This window comes from Pyrgilauda ruficollis, unplaced genomic scaffold (assembly GCF_017590135.1).
Source record: "Pyrgilauda ruficollis isolate IOZ18807 unplaced genomic scaffold, ASM1759013v1 scaffold347, whole genome shotgun sequence".
Taxonomy (NCBI): domain Eukaryota; kingdom Metazoa; phylum Chordata; class Aves; order Passeriformes; family Passeridae; genus Pyrgilauda; species Pyrgilauda ruficollis.
In genome coordinates, this window is record NW_024524901.1 from 62,585 (window position 1) to 79,051 (window position 16,467).

Sequence of the window (16,467 nt, forward strand, 5' to 3'; positions counted from 1 at the left end):
GAGCACAGCACAGGGACACTGATCGCCCTGCCGTGAGCACAGCACAGGGACACTGATCGCCCTGCCGTGAGCACAGCACAGGGACACTGATCGCCCTGCCGTGAGCACAGCACAGGGACACTGATCGCCCTGCCGTGAGCACAGCACAGGGACACTGATCGCCCTGCCGTGAGCACAGCACAGGGACACTGATCGCCCTGCCGTGAGCACAGCACAGGGACACTGATCGCCCTGCCGTGAGCACAGCACAGGGACACTGATCGCCCTGCCGTGAGCACAGCACAGGGACACTGATCGCCCTGCCGTGAGCACAGCACAGGGACACTGATCGCCCTGCCGTGAGCACAGCACAGGGACACTGATCGCCCTGCCGTGAGCACAGCACAGGGACACTGATCGCCCTGCCGTGAGCACAGCACAGGGACACTGATCGCCCTGCCGTGAGCACAGCACAGGGACACTGATCGCCCTGCCGTGAGCACAGCACAGGGACACTGATCGCCCTGCCGTGAGCACAGCACAGGGACACTGATCGCCCTGCCGTGAGCACAGCACAGGGACACTGATCGCCCTGCCGTGAGCACAGCACAGGGACACTGATCGCCCTGCCGTGAGCACAGCACAGGGACACTGATCGCCCTGCCGTGAGCACAGCACAGGGACACTGATCGCCCTGCCGTGAGCACAGCACAGGGACACTGATCGCCCTGCCGTGAGCACAGCACAGGGACACTGATCGCCCTGCCGTGAGCACAGCACAGGGACACTGATCGCCCTGCCGTGAGCACAGCACAGGGACACTGATCGCCCTGCCGTGAGCACAGCACAGGGACACTGATCGCCCTGCCGTGAGCACAGCACAGGGACACTGATCGCCCTGCCGTGAGCACAGCACAGGGACACTGATCGCCCTGCCGTGAGCACAGCACAGGGACACTGATCGCCCTGCCGTGAGCACAGCACAGGGACACTGATCGCCCTGCCGTGAGCACAGCACAGGGACACTGATCGCCCTGCCGTGAGCACAGCACAGGGACACTGATCGCCCTGCCGTGAGCACAGCACAGGGACACTGATCGCCCTGCCGTGAGCACAGCACAGGGACACTGATCGCCCTGCCGTGAGCACAGCACAGGGACACTGATCGCCCTGCCGTGAGCACAGCACAGGGACACTGATCGCCCTGCCGTGAGCACAGCACAGGGACACTGATCGCCCTGCCGTGAGCACAGCACAGGGACACTGATCGCCCTGCCGTGAGCACAGCACAGGGACACTGATCGCCCTGCCGTGAGCACAGCACAGGGACACTGATCGCCCTGCCGTGAGCACAGCACAGGGACACTGATCGCCCTGCCGTGAGCACAGCACAGGGACACTGATCGCCCTGCCGTGAGCACAGCACAGGGACACTGATCGCCCTGCCGTGAGCACAGCACAGGGACACTGATCGCCCTGCCGTGAGCACAGCACAGGGACACTGATCACCCTGCCCTGAGCACAGCACAGGGGACACTGTTCACCCGCTTGGAGGGACTGTCACAAGCAGGCCTGGTGTGTACAGCTCCACACACAGATTGCAGCCCTTGTGTGTTTACCTTTGCCAACACCTCAGCCCCACTGCAGCCCTGCTGTGTTAACCCTTACCAGCACCACTGCAGCCCTGCTGTCCCTGCTGTGTTAACCCTTACCAGCACCACTGCAGCCCTGCTGTTAACCCTTACCAGCCCCACTGCAGCCCTGCTGTGTTAACCCTTACCAGCACCACAGGCCAGACCCCCAGGGACCCTGCAGACTCAGGAGTGACGGCCACTGCCAGAGCAGGGTGGAGCACAAGTGGGAATAAAAGGTCACTGTCTTACTGGAGGGTGGGAGGGCAGAGGGAGGAGCTGCTGTGTCTGACTGCTGCTGCTGAGAGCAACCAGAGCAGTGAATAATGTGGTTTGCTTAGCCTTCCTTTGGAAAGGATTTCGATTTGCACTAAATATCAAAACGTATCTGAGTGTGATAAATGAGATAAATGACCCTCTTCTCAAGCAGTAAAGCCACGGAAAGCAAAAAAATCTTGACTTTCTTTTGAGTAACAGGTTTAGGAATATGAGTTTAAAACTTTTAAGGCTCCCCAGGATTAGTGTTTGAAAACAAATTACCAAAGTGGCTGAAGGCTTTGGAGCTGTGTTTGGATGTCAGGGCACAGCCACGACCAGAAGCCTTTTTGTGGAGGGAGCAAAGCAGATGGCTGCAGGAGAGGACAGGACCAAGAGACAAAGCAAATTGAAAGGCAGCAGAAGCCCTCAGAACACACAGGAGCACCGACAGGCTTTTACAGGTGCCATCTAGTGGGAAAAAACGAGGCAGGAAAGGTCAGCGGTGGTGTCTTTGTTCCTTTGTTGCCTCTAGTGTAGCCTGAGTCACCAGCCAGGATCAGGCTGTCCCCCAGGCCTGGGGACACTGGGGTGACAGCTCTGATCCCTAACAGCCTGACAAACTGCATTAGCCACGGGACACCGCCAGTGAAGCTGGAGATTCCAGAGAACCACACAACAGTCAGGGCTCTGAGTCTATTTCCTAGGTAATTACTGCATCTTGAAGGGAAAACACATTTTGAAGGGCAAGCTAATGTCCAGCTGAGGACATTTCAGAGAACCAAAGAGCATGGTGAAAACAAAAGCGGGGCTGCAGGGAAGTTTGAAGAGACATAAACATTGCAGGATTTATGAGTAAGGACTGGAACAAAACTACACCAGTTCATTTACTACAGCAGTGCTTAATTGTCCAAATAACCCACGCCCACGAGTAACTGGGAACACAGAAAATCCTTAATACAAGAAAAAATTGACCCAATACAGGGAAAAACCCAAAGATCTCCTCTCCACTGGGCTCAAACTTTGCAAACAGCATTGTGCTCTTCCTGTGGGGCACAGGGAGCCTCTGCCCCTGCAGGGACAGCCATGCTGAGGGCCAGCTCCTTGGGGCTCAGCACTCAGCCATGGCAAACTCAGCCTCTTGCCTTAAAACATCTCTTCAGCTGCTGGTATTCCATTAGAAGTGCAAGCAAAAACTAGGCTGGCTCCCCCTCTAACTGTGCTCCTGGCCTCCTTCAGCTAGAGATGGCAGCAGTTTTTACATTTATTTATGCCAACTGAAGTCTTGGTTGCACAACTAACTCCTGTTTACCTTCTATCCAAGATACTGGAATTTATATACTGAAACACTGCCCAGCTCACTGTTCTGGTTAATGCAAGGTATCTGAGAGACATAAAACCACCTCAATTTAAAACTGTGTCCAGGGCAGGGAACGGGGCTGGGAAGGGGCTGGAGCCCCAGGAGAGGCTGAGGGAGCTGGGAAGGGGCTGAGCCTGGAGAAAAGGAGGCTCGGGGGGGACCTTGTGGCTCTGCACAGCTCCTGACAGGAGGGGACAGCCGAGGGGGTCGGGCTCTGCTCCCAGGGAACAGGGACAGGAGGAGAGGGAACGGCCTCAGGCTGGGCCAGGGCAGGCTCAGGGTGGACAGTAGGGAAAATATCTTCACCTAAAGGTCTCTCAATCCCTGGCACAGCTGCCCAGGGCAGTGAGGCAGTCCCCATCCTTGGAAGGGTTTAAAAGCCATGTGCATGTGGCACACAGGGACATGGGACAGTGGTGGCCTTGGCAGAGCTGGGGAATGGTTGGACTCGATGGCCTTGGAGGGCTGTTCCAACCCAGATGATCCCACTGATAAGAGATAAGATCCAGACTTTGTCCAGAGGCTGCTACTCCAGGGCTCCCTCTGAGCAGCAGTTCCCTGAGCTGACAGCCCCAGGAATGTGGGACAGAGCCCGGGTGTCAGATGGGGACAGTGGAGTGCCACCCTGGCAGGTGACACTGCCACTGCTGATGCTGAGCCCCGCGGGCAGTGCAAGGGGGAGTTCAGTCTGCAGCAGGAGACAAGGAAAGGTCCCCACCCACCCATTTTCACGCACCAGACACTAGATTTGGGACTGTATTGAAAGAAGAGAAATAGAAAAGAATGAATCCTCTCAGGATCCACAGCCCTGGAGGCTGCAGGCAGGGGCTGAGGCCAGCACAGAGACCCCAGCAGCTGCAGGAGAGGATCAGGAGCAGCACAGAGACCCCAGCAGCTGCAGGAGAGGATCAGGAGCAGCACAGAGACCCCAGCAGCTGCAGGAGAGGACCAGGAGCAGCACAGAGACCCCAGCAGCTGCAGGAGAGGACCAGGAGCAGCACAGAGACCCCAGCAGCTGCAGGAGAGGACCAGGAGCAGCACAGAGACCCCAGCAGCTGCAGGAGAGGACCAGGAGCTGCTCAGAGCCCCAGCTGTGTCTGTCCCACCTCCCTCCCCTCGGGCTCCCTGCAGAGGTCACCAGCCTGGCACAAGAACCTGTGCAGAGTGACAAAAGAGTGGCTTCCTAAAGGCTAAACCACTGTGGAGACGTGCTATCAGGATAATGGTGGAGCTACTAAGGAAAAACCAGCCCAAACCCTGAGTGCCAGCCCTGCAGGGTGCAGTGGCCCCAGGGGAGGGTGCAGAACCAGGTGTGTTTGCTCCTGGCTGACTCACTGCAACGCCTGGTGTGCCAGGGTGAGCTGTGGCAGGGACAGGGAGCACAGGGCCCCAGGGGTCACTGCTGGTGGCACCTGCAGGGGGAAGGGGCTGAGCCTGGAGAAAAGGAGGCTCGGGGGGGACCTTGTGGCTCTGCACAGCTCCTGACAGGAGGGGACAGCCGAGGGGGTCGGGCTCTGCTCCCAGGGAACAGGGACAGGAGGAGAGGGAACGGCCTCAGGCTGGGCCAGGGCAGGCTCAGGGTGGACAGTAGGGAAAATATCTTCACCTAAAGGTCTCTCAATCCCTGGCACAGCTGCCCAGGGCAGTGAGGCAGTCCCCATCCTTGGAAGGGTTTAAAAGCCATGTGCATGTGGCACACAGGGACATGGGACAGTGGTGGCCTTGGCAGAGCTGGGGAATGGTTGGACTCGATGGCCTTGGAGGGCTGTTCCAACCCAGATGATCCCACTGATAAGAGATAAGATCCAGACTTTGTCCAGAGGCTGCTACTCCAGGGCTCCCTCTGAGCAGCAGTTCCCTGAGCTGACAGCCCCAGGAATGTGGGACAGAGCCCGGGTGTCAGATGGGGACAGTGGAGTGCCACCCTGGCAGGTGACACTGCCACTGCTGATGCTGAGCCCCGCGGGCAGTGCAAGGGGGAGTTCAGTCTGCAGCAGGAGACAAGGAAAGGTCCCCACCCACCCATTTTCACGCACCAGACACTAGATTTGGGACTGTATTGAAAGAAGAGAAATAGAAAAGAATGAATCCTCTCAGGATCCACAGCCCTGGAGGCTGCAGGCAGGGGCTGAGGCCAGCACAGAGACCCCAGCAGCTGCAGGAGAGGACCAGGAGCAGCACAGAGACCCCAGCAGCTGCAGGAGAGGACCAGGAGCTGCTCAGAGCCCCAGCTGTGTCTGTCCCACCTCCCTCCCCTCGGGCTCCCTGCAGAGGTCACCAGCCTGGCACAAGAACCTGTGCAGAGTGACAAAAGAGTGGCTTCCTAAAGGCTAAACCACTGTGGAGACGTGCTATCAGGATAATGGTGGAGCTACTAAGGAAAAACCAGCCCAAACCCTGAGTGCCAGCCCTGCAGGGTGCAGTGGCCCCAGGGGAGGGTGCAGAACCAGGTGTGTTTGCTCCTGGCTGACTCACTGCAACGCCTGGTGTGCCAGGGTGAGCTGTGGCAGGGACAGGGAGCACAGGGCCCCAGGGGTCACTGCTGGTGGCACCTGCAGGACTGGTGCGAGCCCAGCTCCTGCCCTGCTGCGAGGGCATCACCTGCTCCAAGGACTCTCTCAGCCATTACACTGCAAAGCTTGCACTGAGTCTCTGCTGCGAGGCCAGCAGGCTTCATTAAAACACAAAACAACTGAAAAGAGCGGTGAGAAACAAGAGCTAATTGATCAAAGCCACGTCACAGTACTGCTGGTCATTCTCTTAAAAAAGCAGTAACACGATTCAGGCTATTGGAAGCTTTGCAAAACGTTGTCACACGAACATCCAGACCTCTTTTCCAACCATCCCCATTTACTTTAGCCAGGAGGCGAGGAAGAGCTGCGCTCTCACACCAGAGCCCAAGCAACAAGAGAACAGCCTGAGCCCTGGTGCTCGGGCAGCCCCAGCAGCCCCGAGCTCACACACCTCTGTCAGCGTGTAGGCCTCCTCTGCCGTGCACTCGGCCTTCACCGTGGGGTTGCTCAGTGCAAATATGATGGGTCGCTCGTTGATGGAAGCCATGGCTTTGAGCACGTCCTGGGTGAAGAGACGCCCTGCCCCAGCCACTCCTGGGGGAGAGGGGAACACACAAAACCAGAATCAAGGCTGGCTGCCCCAGGCAGGGACAGCCAGCCCACCCCAAGCTCATGGCAGCCCTCCAGCCTCCCCCCAGGGCACAGAGGAGACCAGGCACTGCTCCTGGCCGGGTGACACTCACACTTTCCACAGCAACATCTACTGAGTGTGCTCCAGAAGCTATTTCACACTGTTTTTTGGTATTGATGAGTATAAAGAACACGGTCCTAGATAAGCAAGTGGGAATTCCAGGCTCTTTGTGGATGATTCATCCCTGCTGGGTGTTAGCTGTGCAGTGCATACATGACACTGGTGCTCCTGACCACACCCAAACCCAGAGGTACAAACACACAGCTACGATGTATTTGTACAGTGGCTACAAGCTCCAGGGTACTCAGCCAAAAAACCCTCTCCTTTTCCAAATAGATCACGTGCCAAGGAAACGGCAGTCACACCAGGAAATACCTGTAATCCTGTCTGCTCTCTGCAGATAGCCAGAGCTGTAAATAAGTACCTACAGATGTCAGTGACCTCGGAGGTGCTGCTGAGCTGCAGCAGGGAGCTGCTGCTTCCAGCTGTGCTGCTGGCACAGTCTGACCACAGGGGGTGACTGGGGGACAGAAGGTCAGAAAACACCCAAACAACTCGAGTTAGGGAACTCCTGTAGAAAACACAATGGTTGTGGCTGCTCTCTGTCACTAAGGACACAAGGCTCAGAAGGAGCACAGTGTGTTTTCAAGTAGGAAATTGACCTCACATTTCCATCTTATTTACACCAGCAGACAGCTGTCACCAAGCTTCCCGGAGCCCTGACAGCAAATTAAAGGCAGTAAAAAGCCAGATTGTAGAAAAATAAGCTCACTCACCGATGATAGCTGAAGGCCGAAGTACATTCACTGCCTCTACAAATGTCTTTGGTATCTGCTCCGGAGCCGGATGTGTAAATGGCTCCTGGTGGGAATCCACCTTCTGCTCTCGGCCCTGCAGGTAAAACATTGGTTCCTCCTGTGAGGGGAGGGGAAGGCAGTGCTCACCTGTGCTGGGCATTCCCAGGTGTGCTGCACCCCTACCTGGACCAGCAAGCCATGCTTGTCGAACATCCATACTCTCTTGGAGGCCTCCTCGTGGGAAACACCGCCTTCCATCATGGCCATGACAATGAGGTTGGCAATTCCCAGGGCGGCCTGGCGGATGAAAGGACTGGGCTTTGGGACAGGTCACAGAAGAGGTCTGCCATCAAAGCCCACAGAGCCCCTCAGAGAGCCTGCTCTGAGACACAGGAGGTGTTTCCCCGCTGGGGCAGCCCCTGGGGCAGCAGTGACACACCTGCAGCAGGGCAGCTCTCCCAGGTGCTGCGAGCTGTGCCAGCTCAGCAGCCACGCCAGGCAGCCCAGCCCAGCAGGGACAGAAGTGCTCAGCCCTCCTGCCACCAAACCAGCCCGTGCCGTGTGCCCTGTGCTCCCAGCCTGCCCTCCTGCCCCAGGCAGGGCTGGCAGAGGGCAGCAGGAGGTGTGCTGGCCCTGTCCCCTCCCTGCCAGGACAAATGAGGCAGAGCAGGGCTCTCAGAGCACCCGCCAATTACTGCCACCAGGGCCTTTCCCCACATGGAGAACTTCTCAGATAATTAAGCCATTTTGTCAGCACCACAGGAGCAAGTGTGCTGATGTACCAGAAGCACGGGGCTGCTCCTGGCACTGCAGCACCAGTAGCTGGTGCCTGCTGCGAACTGAATCACCTTGCTGAGAAAAACTCCCTGGGCTTCCCTCTGGTGCTATAAAAATCAACAAGATGGTCTCACTACACCATGATTTCATGGTGAGTCTCCCTTCAAATACACACAAGTCCCTGGTGCTTTTTTCAAAGCCTTGCAGAGAAATGAAGAATGTGAATCCCTGCAAATGTTAAACACCTTTCACACAGCCCTGCTTAAGCAGAGCCCTTTCTGCTAATGCATTTCAGATGGCCTTATATGAAAAGTTCTGCAATGGAGCTCAGATCGTAACTCCACAATAAGAAAATACACAACGGCAAATCTCCACAATGAGAAAACACCCATTTTAAATATCTCTTGCTGCTCTGGGCCCTTAAGAGGACTCACCTCTCCTGCTCCAAGGAACAGCACTTTCTGCTCCGTGAGTGGTTTCCCCGTGGCTTTCTGGGCTGCCAGCAGTCCTGCCAAGGCCACCGAGGCTGTCCCTGCGAGAGCAGAGCAAATCTGAGGGCAGCTGAACACGTCCACATGGCAGGCCGTGCCTTTGGGAAGAGCTCCTGCACGGATACTCAGGAACACAAACAAAGGTGTACCTTGGATGTCGTCATTGAAGGTACAGTACTTCTCTCTGTACTTCCTCAGGAACCGGAAAGCATTGTGGTTTCCAAAGTCTTCAAACTGGATGAGCGTGTTCTGGCCATACCTAGAGGAGATGCAAACACCCCTGCTGGAAGCCAGGACACTCCTCTGGCTGCCCTGGGTGACACGTGCTTCAGGGCAGGAAGCCAAAGACATTTGGGATTTCGATCTTAACCCATGGAGCAAATCACCAACCTTGTGTGAAGAATCACAAGGCACAGAAGTTTAAGTAGAGTGATAATGAATTAATCACAGGGTGAAAAGTGGAATTTTGGGGGTTTTATTATAGGGGTCTAGGAGGCATGATGGAGGGACATGGGCATTGTCCTACTCTTCCTAGCCCCCATCTTCTGGGTGATGGTGGCACGTTTGGATTGGTTTAGAACAGAAGCAGACAGTCTAACATAGGTGATAGGTATTGGAAAATAATGATAAATAAAGTACACATAATTCATAGCTTAAAATGCAGACACCAGCCCAGGGGCAGGCAGTGTGCCCTTGACAGATCTGATGGACAGAGCTCTGCGGGTCCGGAAAAGAATGTTTTAGATAAGAGACAATAAACAACCTTGTGAGCCAGAGCTGGGGAATTCTGACTCTTCAACCATCGGGATGGGAAAAAGGGACTCTGGGGTCATCCTGACCGCAGGGAACCCGAGACAGCCCCGTCACAGTCCAGAGGCAGAGGAGAGCAGCAGAGCTGCTGAGCCCTTATCCTGTGTGGCAGCAGGCTGTGCCCAGGCAGAGCCCAGCAGCCCTGCCTCTGCTGCGTGCCTCCTACAGACACCAGGGACAGACACACAGCCTGCCCCAGCTCCTGCCCTTTCCTCACCCCCCGGGCGGCTGCTCCAAGGACAGTGTGCTCTGTGCCAGCAGAGCCCTACCTGTCAGTGATGGCTTCCATGAACTCATCGATCAGGTCGTCGTAGACCTGCGAGCGATCCCTCTTCTGGTACAGCCCCATGTAGAAGGGATCCTTCAGGAGTGTCTGCAGGAGAACGAGCCAGAGAGAGCAGCAGGATGAGTCCCTGCCCCAGGGCACACCCAGCACAGCTCACAGGGGCACATTTCACACCGAGGTGCTGCAGTCATACAGCCCTGGCCTACACCAGTGCTCTGGAACTTCAGCTGGCATGGCTGCTTTTAAACAGAACAAAGCAATACTGTGAAACTGCTTTAATAAATCTAATTCCATTTCCAGCATCTTAAAAGTCAGGTCAAAACTGACTGCCTATTTTCCAGCATTCCAATTACTTCCAGATGCACCCTTTCATGGACAAATCAAGGGGCACTTTTAAATCCCTGCATAGTGAATTCCAAACCTTTTTACCCTTTGCACAAAATATTCAGGTTTATCTCAAATAACAGTGCTCAAAAAAAGAAAAACCCTCTTACAGTATGAAATGTTTTTAAAAAAAAACCCCCATTTTTACAGGGGTAACTCACTGTGTTATCAGTCCCCACGTCGATGCACACAGGCAGGCACTTATCTGGGTGTATCCCTGCACAGGCTGTGTACAAACACAGCTTTCCCACTGGAATTCCCATCCCGTACACCCCCAGGTCTCCAAGACCCAATATTCTTTCTCCATCAGTGACGACAACAGCCTGATGAAAAAAAAACCCCAAAAAAACAACAGGTGAAATCACACACGATCACTGAAATTTATAAAGATTAGATCAATAGCAGCTCTGTTTTCTCCCAGGCAAAAACTGAGGTATGTCTGCACAGTCAAACAAAGGAGAGATCATGAGGAATATTTTCCCCAACCCAAAAACCTGACATTTAGGATGAAACACTGATCTTCAAGATGTGCATTACCTTAATGAGCTGCATTCTGCCACCATCACTGAAGAGCCAAGAATTCATTACTCAATATTTACGTTTCCATCAAACACTAGTAAATCTTAAAAGACTCAGCTGAGATGGAATAACAGCTAGAAACTAAATGACACACTAAATGACAGTACCTTAACGTCGTTCTCTGGCCAGTTGTTCACAATTGACCTTATGTGGCCTCTGTCTGAGATGGAAATAAATAATCCCCTGAAAGAAAAAAAAAAGCAAACCACAAACCAGAAATATTTTGTGGGTGACAATTAGAAATTTCACCTTGCTTTTGTAAAACTAAATGCCAAACAGGACAATATAAAATTCAAAGGTTTACAGCCACTGATATAAATTGCTCAAAGGACAATAGCTGTTCTTGCCCAGGGTAGGGACCAGAGGAACACCTGAACCAGCCCCCTGTGCAGGGTGAGGGTGATTAGGCAGAAATTCCTTTCTAATGGACTAATCCCTAGGTGGTTAGTCCATGAATCCCTTTCAATCCACACTCCCTTCCAGAGGCCCTGTCCTGACACAGATCCTCAGAGCCACAGAAGGGACTCTGATAGCTGGGGAATTCCCCCCTGGAATTACAGAGCTGTTGGCATCTAGGAAGAGCTGGGAATGGGGCTGAAGCCCCGCACCTGGAGTATTTACGTGACCCATCTCCACGTCTGCTTCCAAATGTTTTGTCTCTCACTATAAACTGTGCCCTGAGATATATTTTAACAAACCTTTACTGCCCTGACGTGGCACAAGCCTCGTGTAGCTGCACCCGGATGAAAATGACACAAACCACTTCCAAACTCAGACAAGAAGGCAGGGAAAGGGCAACAGAAGCAGCAGCAAGGCGTGTCTGTGTCCTTACTTTGGTCTCCTGAAGATGTGTCCGTACTGGGAGCAGGCCAGGCCCACGGTTGGAGTGTACACAATGGGCATTAGGCGCTCAATATCGTCCTGCAGCACCCTGTAGAACAGCTTCTCATTTCTCTCCTGGATCCCCATGATGTAGATGTACCTGTAAGCATCCAGCACAAGGAAAAACACCACGAGCTGCCTCCCACTGCTGCTGCTCCCTGAGGAAAGCCCCCTCCCCTGGAGCCAGGCTGGGAGCACCAAAGGGAAGCTGGGGAAGAGAGCACGGTGCTGGGAAGGTGAGATGGAAATGCTGGATGGGACAGGCCCTGTGTGCTGACAAGGTAACAATGACAAATGTGACTAAATCTGATTTGGGGATTTACTGCAGGGTGCAGCGGGGAGTCTCGGTACCCTTGTAAACAAAATCACAGCGAAATAATTCTCCACCCAGAAAATGTGTCTTGTGAATCCCAGCACCAACACACACGTGCAGCAAACTGAGCCCTACCAGAAGGCTCATTCTGAAGGGTGTGTACATTAAATCTGAATTTCTGCAAATTTACCCACCAATTTACTGTGTACCAACCCACACCTGACCCGAGTCCTGCTGACCCAAGGACATAAAGATAATTGATTAGCAATCTGCCTTGGGCTACAGCAGCTGGGCACTCGGCCAATACAGGTGACACGACTGTTTTGGACCAGCAAGTGACATGGTGTGGATTTCAGAGCCACCTTTCAGTTGTGATGAGAACAAAAGAGCTTTGATGTGCTCCAGAGAGCCCCAAGCCATTCCAGTTCTCCTCCTGCCTGCAGGAGACTGTGTATTTTCACGGGCAGAGATACATAAAGATTACGTGAAAACAGTAACAGGATGCTAAAACATGGCATCCTACAAATAAAACACAGCAAAATCCTTTGCAGTTCACCAAACCAGTGGGTTAAGCAACAAAAGATATTAAAAAAATACACACGATGAGATTTAAAATTTGACTCTCGTAGTTCCTTTTTAGCAGTAACTACTGTATATGCTAAACACTGTTTTTGGTATCTCAAAGGCTCAGTTTACCTTCATTATCACACATTTTTACAGATGGGGCTGAAAGCCACCTGCTGTGCTCTAACAACCTGCCACTCCATCTTACAGATCACAGAAATACGTGTGACAGGTTACAGGCAGGTTTGCAGCCTTGTTACTGATTTCCACACACTCTCTTTTGCTGTTTTATGGACATGGAATATTAAAAAAAAAAAAGAGAGAAAAAAAAAAAAAAGCTTCCCAACCTCATGTGACCGCGGGATGAAAGCAGATTTCTGTGCCCAAGCGAAAACAACACCCAAGAACTGAAAAACCCAGCGGAGGCACTAGAAACTCTGGTTACCCCCGCAGAGTATTTTCACATTTCCATCCCATTTCCAGCCCCATATTCCCGTTCCCTCGCACCACAGGACAAGGCCGGAGCAGCGCTTACTTCTCCAAGGGGTCAGTCATTTTTGCCAAATTCTTGTGGAAGCGTAAGGCTTGGATGTCTTGTGTCTCTATCTTGGGAGGTAGGAGTCCCTGCAGCCCAAGCATTTGTCGCTCGTGTAAGGTGAAGGCCATGCCCTGAAAACGAGAGGAGAGCAGCAATTATCAGCTCTTGCCCCAGAAATCCCTTTTCCAGGAACTCTTCCATGGCACCCTTTTCTCCAGGCAGGGTCGGGGTGTGTCTGCCCCTCCTGGGGTTCTCCTCACCTTTTGGGGGTGTTCCTTTCGACCACAGCTTGCCCACCTTCCCCAGACCTCGCCAGATTTAATTTTCCTCTGTGGGGCTGGAGAGCAGCAAGGAGGTGCTGCTGCAAACGGGTTAAAAGTGAAATAACAGCTGCTTTTTCAACTCTTCATTCCCACCCAGGCTGGTCCCTACAGTCACAGACAGTAACACTCACATTTTTATCCAAATTGCTCCATTTGCTGCTTTCTTCAGTAATACAGCCTGATGCCCAAGTCACTGAATTGCACTCATCCTTCTATTAAGATCACAGTCCAACCCAAATACTTAATTTTCACTTAGGGAAGCATCTAATCCATTTGTCTGCTACCAAAAAGCCTCACTGGTAGCAAATCAGAAGAGGTCAACTGCAAAAATTTCTCACTCTTCTCCATTTGGGAGATGGAGAGTGGACGGAGGGTAGACAGAATTTAAATTTATTGTTATTTAAATACTAATTTGAACCGTTTCTCAACCTTCAGATTCTTACTGCCAAGCTAAAAAAAAAAAAAAAAAAGCTTTCTAAGGTTTGCCTTATGCCTTGTAATTACACTCCAAATTCCTCCTGCCACCAGAAAGGTCAGAGAATCAGATGATCCTTGTGGAAAGGACCCGCAAAGATCATCCGTGTTCAATCCTCAACTGGCAAGAAATAAAAATCAGTACTTTTCCACTTGACAGTAAAGGCATCAATTCAGATTAGAATACAAATATTTTCACCTCTGCTTATGTGAGAACAGACTCTTCACAGGTATTTTTTGAGCCCATATCCATTAACAAAAATTTCTAAAAATAGTCCAGTTGTAGTGTAATTCATCCTACCTGAATGGTTTCTAAACAATATTCCTTAGAGAAAAAAATCCCATTGTTAAAATAATTACTATTTTTACATCATTTTCCTCTTTAGGTCATATTTAATATAGGTTGTTTTGACTACACTGACTAAAGCAGTCCACTTGCTTTTCAGTACTGATTCTACACTATGCTCTACAGGAATAAAATACCTGAAGAGCTAGAAAGCAAGAAAAAACCAACAACTCAACCCCAAAAACTTCACCTTTGCCCTCTTGCAGAAAACTCCAAGTATTTAACCCTGAAATGAATCTGTTTTTCTCTGTATTTATTTTCATGTCTGCCAACCTTTCATGTAATAGACTTGACACTAAATACGCATTTCAGTTTAACCTTTCACTACTAGGACAGTAGAGTGGTTCTACAAGTAGTCAGGAGTCATTTGCAAACCACTGTTTTCTTTCCCAGTCTAACTGCTGTTCTACAGTACTCTTCCAATACTAAATACAAATAAATTTCAGATGACAGTCCATTCTTCAGGTTTTTAATCTTGCTGCTGGTTTTTTGGGATTGATTTCTAATTTTTTTTTTTTTTTTGGTGGAGTGCAACAATCACTTTAGCCACTTCAGTGGTACTTTTTTTCCCAACACTGATCTGAATAATCCAACATTCCCACAAAGAACACAACCATGCAAACAGAGAGAAACTGACAAGAGAGAAGAGCCCACGGAAACACGCCATGGTGCCACAGAGGTTTTTCCTGTGTTGCAAAGGATTAGTTCCACTTCTGCATACTTCACAAGAAATATTAATTCTCTGCAAGCAGAAACGCGTGCCCCACACAAACTCCTCTCAGCTACCTTGCCATTTCCTCAACAGCCCTGGCTTGCTGCCATCAGCAGTGTAATACCTTTAAATAGAGTTAAACCCTTCCGAAAGCAGCCCTTTCCCACACAAACTGCCTGCAGTGCGAGAGGCTCGGCCCCAAGGCCGAGCACAGCTGGCAAACATTTGCAGCATGTTGACTGTTACTCTAGACACCGCAGCAACAAAAGCGGTGCCAAAATATTTACAGTGTTTAGAGGAAGAAGAAGAGGAAGGGAAGAAGAAATTTAGTCTCTGGTCAGCAAGGCCAGTGGAGTTTAAGCCTGGGGAAGGCCACACTGGCTACACTGACATTTTACTGTAAACCGAGAGAAACACCTCCCGACCAAAACCTACATCCTCCCCTCCAGAAAGCCTCCAGCCCTGTAAAAACCACCACTACCAAATTTCTAATCTCCACCAGATCGTGGCTTTTCCCAACTTCCCTGCAGAGTGGCACCTGTGTCCTTAAAACAAATGCCCATGACCCCTGAGCTTAGCTCCAAGCAGGACAGAGACCCATCTTTATTCAGTTTATTCACACTCCTTCCTGTCTGTAGGGAACCTGGGTGTTGAATGTCTCTGGAGTTACAATAACATCAAACAGGATGAATTTTTAAGTGACACTAAGTACGTTCAGCTGTTGATTTACATGATAATTACATCTCGCTGTATTCAAAGAGGCTTTAATTTCTGCCTAGGCCTGAATCAGGAATCAGAATGACATCAGCCTTCACAGAGAAACTCAGTCCTTGTTCCAACTGGAACAGAACAAGTTTAGTCCAGAGCAGTGAGATAAAATCCCTGAGTCCTTCTAACACTTGCAGTATCTTTGTCCATGACCACGAGCTTGTTTTTGTTGTGGATTTGGGATTGCCCATGCAGTATCTCCCAGGATGGAGCTGCAGTATCACACACCCAGCACTCTTCCAGCTGCCTGTGACCACAGCCAGCCCCAGATCAGGGGGCACAGCCACTCCTGGGACAGCAGGGGACACAGCCAGCCCCAGATCAGGGGGCACAGCCACTCCTGGGACATCAGGGGGCACAGCCAGCCCTGGGAGATCAGGGGGCACAGCCACTCCTGGGACAGCAGGGGACACAGCCAGCCCCAGATCAGGGGGCACAGCCACTCCTGGGACATCAGGGGGCACAGCCAGCCCTGGGAGATCAGGGGGCACAGCCACTCCTGGGACAGCAGGGGACACAGCCAGCCCCAGATCAGGGGGCACAGCCACTCCTGGGACAGCAGGGGACACAGCCAGCCCCAGATCAGGGGGCACAGCCACTCCTGGGACATCAGGGGGCACAGCCAGCCCTGGGAGATCAGGGGGCACAGCCACTCCTGGGACATCAGGGGGCACAGCCAGCCCTGGGAGATCAGGGGGCACAGCCACTCCTGGGACATCAGGGGGCACAGCCAGCCCTGGGAGATCAGGGGGCACAGCCACTCCTGGGACAGCAGGGGACACAGCCAGCCCCAGATCAGGGGGCACAGCCACTCCTGGGACAGCAGGGGACACAGCCAGCCCCAGATCAGGGGGCACAGCCAATCAGGGGCACAGCCAGCCCCAGATCAGGGGACACAGCCAGCCCTGGGACATCAGGGGGCACAGCCAGCCCCGGGACATCAGGGGGCACAGCCAGCCCCAGATCAGGGGCACAGCCAGCCCCAGATCAGGGG

The 16,467-nt window shown here is 52.4% G+C and overlaps 1 protein-coding gene across 1 annotated transcript in view; it reads right to left on the reverse strand.

Annotated features, from left to right (window-relative positions):
* ME2 (malic enzyme 2) overlaps positions 1 to 16,467 on the reverse strand; it is a 37,506-nt gene that overhangs the window by 8,205 nt on the left and 12,834 nt on the right. Inside the window, exons 3-12 of the mRNA XM_041475268.1 lie at positions 12,848 to 12,981; positions 11,386 to 11,535; positions 10,661 to 10,736; positions 10,136 to 10,297; positions 9,574 to 9,677; positions 8,644 to 8,753; positions 8,438 to 8,535; positions 7,410 to 7,523; positions 7,206 to 7,320; positions 6,190 to 6,332 (exon numbers count right to left, since the gene is read on the reverse strand). Coding sequence (XP_041331202.1) covers positions 6,190 to 6,332; positions 7,206 to 7,320; positions 7,410 to 7,523; positions 8,438 to 8,535; positions 8,644 to 8,753; positions 9,574 to 9,677; positions 10,136 to 10,297; positions 10,661 to 10,736; positions 11,386 to 11,535; positions 12,848 to 12,981 — 1,206 coding nt within the window. The remainder of the gene's footprint in view (positions 1 to 6,189; positions 6,333 to 7,205; positions 7,321 to 7,409; positions 7,524 to 8,437; positions 8,536 to 8,643; positions 8,754 to 9,573; positions 9,678 to 10,135; positions 10,298 to 10,660; positions 10,737 to 11,385; positions 11,536 to 12,847; positions 12,982 to 16,467) is intronic.